General features: G+C 29.3%; 1 protein-coding gene across 1 annotated transcript in view; it reads right to left on the reverse strand.

Annotated features, from left to right (window-relative positions):
- The window catches only part of LOC106464367 (ribonucleoside-diphosphate reductase large subunit-like), a 42,350-nt gene that overhangs the window by 5,623 nt on the left and 33,902 nt on the right, over nt 1-2,825 (reverse strand). Inside the window, exons 11-13 of the mRNA XM_013924505.2 lie at nt 1,896-2,042; nt 1,341-1,562; nt 673-749 (exon numbers count right to left, since the gene is read on the reverse strand). Of these exons, the coding sequence (XP_013779959.1) occupies nt 673-749; nt 1,341-1,562; nt 1,896-2,042 (446 nt within the window). The remainder of the gene's footprint in view (nt 1-672; nt 750-1,340; nt 1,563-1,895; nt 2,043-2,825) is intronic.

The raw sequence follows: 2,825 nt of genomic DNA on the forward strand, positions 1-2,825 counted from the left end.
ATTCATATAAACTATAGACTTAGTATTTTGACTTCACAAACATCTAATTTGAACCAGTGCTGTATTCAACATACCACACAACACACAAAATCGATGTTTATTTGTTTTTCAATATTTTTCTTTTAAATTAAGAAACTGAGTAATATATAGTACTAAAATTTGAATTTTATTCTACAGTTTGATACCAAACTTATTGATATAAATTTTTGAAATAACAGTTCAATAAAATTTTGAATGCAAGTCAACAAACAAGATGACACGACCTTTCACCTGTGACCCGTCTCGAATAGGATAATTAAAATACAATTTGCTCAACCATCCACCTGAATCTTAAGCTTTAAGGGTTTAAAAGTCTTAACTGTGAATAAATACAAATTATAAGCCAAAATAAAGACAAATACCCTTTTGTTTTTCTTATCTACCAAGCTAATACGTTCCAGTGTTATTTACATGCATGTATGTGTTGTGATAGAGTGCGTTTATAACTAGCATAATTCATGTATATTTCTTTAGTTTATGGAACCATCAGTTACAAGAGAATCCTAATTGATTTTTTACGAATCTATGGTCACAATGAGTTAAATTCCATCCCTGTAGGTATATTTCATAATTCACAATACTTTAAGATAAAAATGTGTAATATGTATACATGTACACATTATCCAAACTTACTTGGCCACCTTTTCTTTTAGAGCAGTCCAGTCCCACAAGGTAGTTGGAGTAACATTCCACATGTCATACTGAAGAATCTAACAAGTTAATAGATGCTTTTTTAAACAAACTTATTCATTACTACAGCTTTAACAATACCTCATCTCAACAATAATTTATTGTTTTTAACCATTTACAGGTCCCATTTAGTAGTGATACCTTAGATTTACAGAATATATTCAGTCTAATACTTTTTGGGAGGAAATTGAACACAACTGGCCTGAAAATTGGTTTGAGAGTAATTTTTCTGGTCATTGTGTCAGGTTTAACTTAAACTAAACTTTAAAAAACTCTTAGAAACATTTATTTTCAAATATCAAACTTATTTTAGTAGTTAACCTAAAATGTTTAAAAATCTTATTAGACTGTTATTACAATTTGCTTGTTAAAACTTCTAAACGTTAAGTTTCTCAATATAATATAATTTTTAAAAATCAAACCCTATTCTCGGATTAACCTTTATGGTTTCCATCTACTATATAAATTTAAAAAGCAAAAAAAGAAGAAGCTGACATGCCAGCAACTCTCTTGTGATTGCAAGTCAATGTACTACACACATACAGGGTACTTATAGTCAATTTAAAAAAATTCTGAGAAATAGTAACTAAAAGCCACAAAAAATATATTACCCCTTTTGATACAGGTGACCCTTGGTATGTTTCATATGGCCCCAACTTCTCAGATAATTCACAGCTTGCCTCTACAGCTCCATAATAAATAGTCTCAAAAATCTGAATGTTTAGTAGTTGGGCTTCTTTACTGTCAAATGGATAACGCATAAGAATGAAGGCATCTGCTAGCCCCTGAACACCAATGCCAATTGGTCGATGTTTTTTGTTTGATTTTTTGGCCTGACAAAGATCAATATACATATTTATTCTTCTCTAGTAGAAATTCTATTGGAAGGCTGATAAATTAATAGGACTTTCTATCTATCACTATACCAACTATGATTATAACAATTTCAACAGCATGACTTCACATTGCTTTCAATACACCCCAGTTCCTATATGACTTTTAGTTACAGTTATTGAGTGTTTCATGAACTAAAACAAAGTAAAACTGAAAATCAATTATGGTTTTATATAATGAAAAATTTCTGTAATAATGTTAGTATATGTATAAACTACATTAAAAATTGCTGTACTCTAACGAATATGCCATAATTAAACATGTTGACTTACCTCGGGAACTGGGTAATAGTTAACATCAATGATTTTATTCAAATTTCGAGTTACCACCTTTGTCACCTCTTTCAGCTTCTCAAAATCAAATGTTCCATCTTTTACAAATCTACCAAGGGCAATGGATGCCAGATTGCACACAGCAACCTTAAGAAAAAATCCATGATAAACTTTACCTAATTTCACAACTTTTAGAACTATGCAAACTCTTGGGTCTTAAAATGATTTAATATTTACACAAACTTTTCTTTAATACAAAAAAATGAAACACAACATAATAAGATTTATTAAAAACAGGGTACAGCCCTAAAAAGAGACTACATGTAGTTTTTTATTCATTGTGCAGCTATCTGATGTTGTACTATTTTTAATATCATACATATGTACAAGTACTGTTTAACTCTTTTCAGCATGGGCTCAGTCCCTGGGACCGACCTCGTAACTATTTTGTGCTTCTTACAGTTTTCATGCTATAACTTTTAAATTAGTAATGGTATGTTAATGAAATTTAGCAGATCATCAGTAAACACTACAATGCTTTCATATGCAAATTATCAATTTTCTTTATTAAGTCTTAAGGTTTGTTAAGCAATGTTTTTCTCATGCCTTTTTTTTTTTCTTTTCCCATGTTGCCTATCCAACATGCAAAGTAATTTTCATTTTAAGACTAAAAATACTTTTTATGTATCAGAAAAATTTCGAAATTTTACATGCAAAATCTTTATAATATCTGTATAGTTATCAAACGTTTCTTAAGAAAATAACTATATATTTTATCTCTTATTTTCATAAGGAATCTCTGTATGGGTTCAGTAGATTTGAACAATCTTGTAACAACCACAGAAAATTAGGAAATAAATATAAATTATGTCTCTTTTGTTCTAGAATGATAAGTTATAACATGAAAACATAAATGTTTAGACTAAATAG

This window comes from Limulus polyphemus, unplaced genomic scaffold (assembly GCF_000517525.1).
Source record: "Limulus polyphemus unplaced genomic scaffold, Limulus_polyphemus-2.1.2 Scaffold1631, whole genome shotgun sequence".
Taxonomy (NCBI): Eukaryota; Metazoa; Arthropoda; class Merostomata; order Xiphosura; family Limulidae; genus Limulus; species Limulus polyphemus.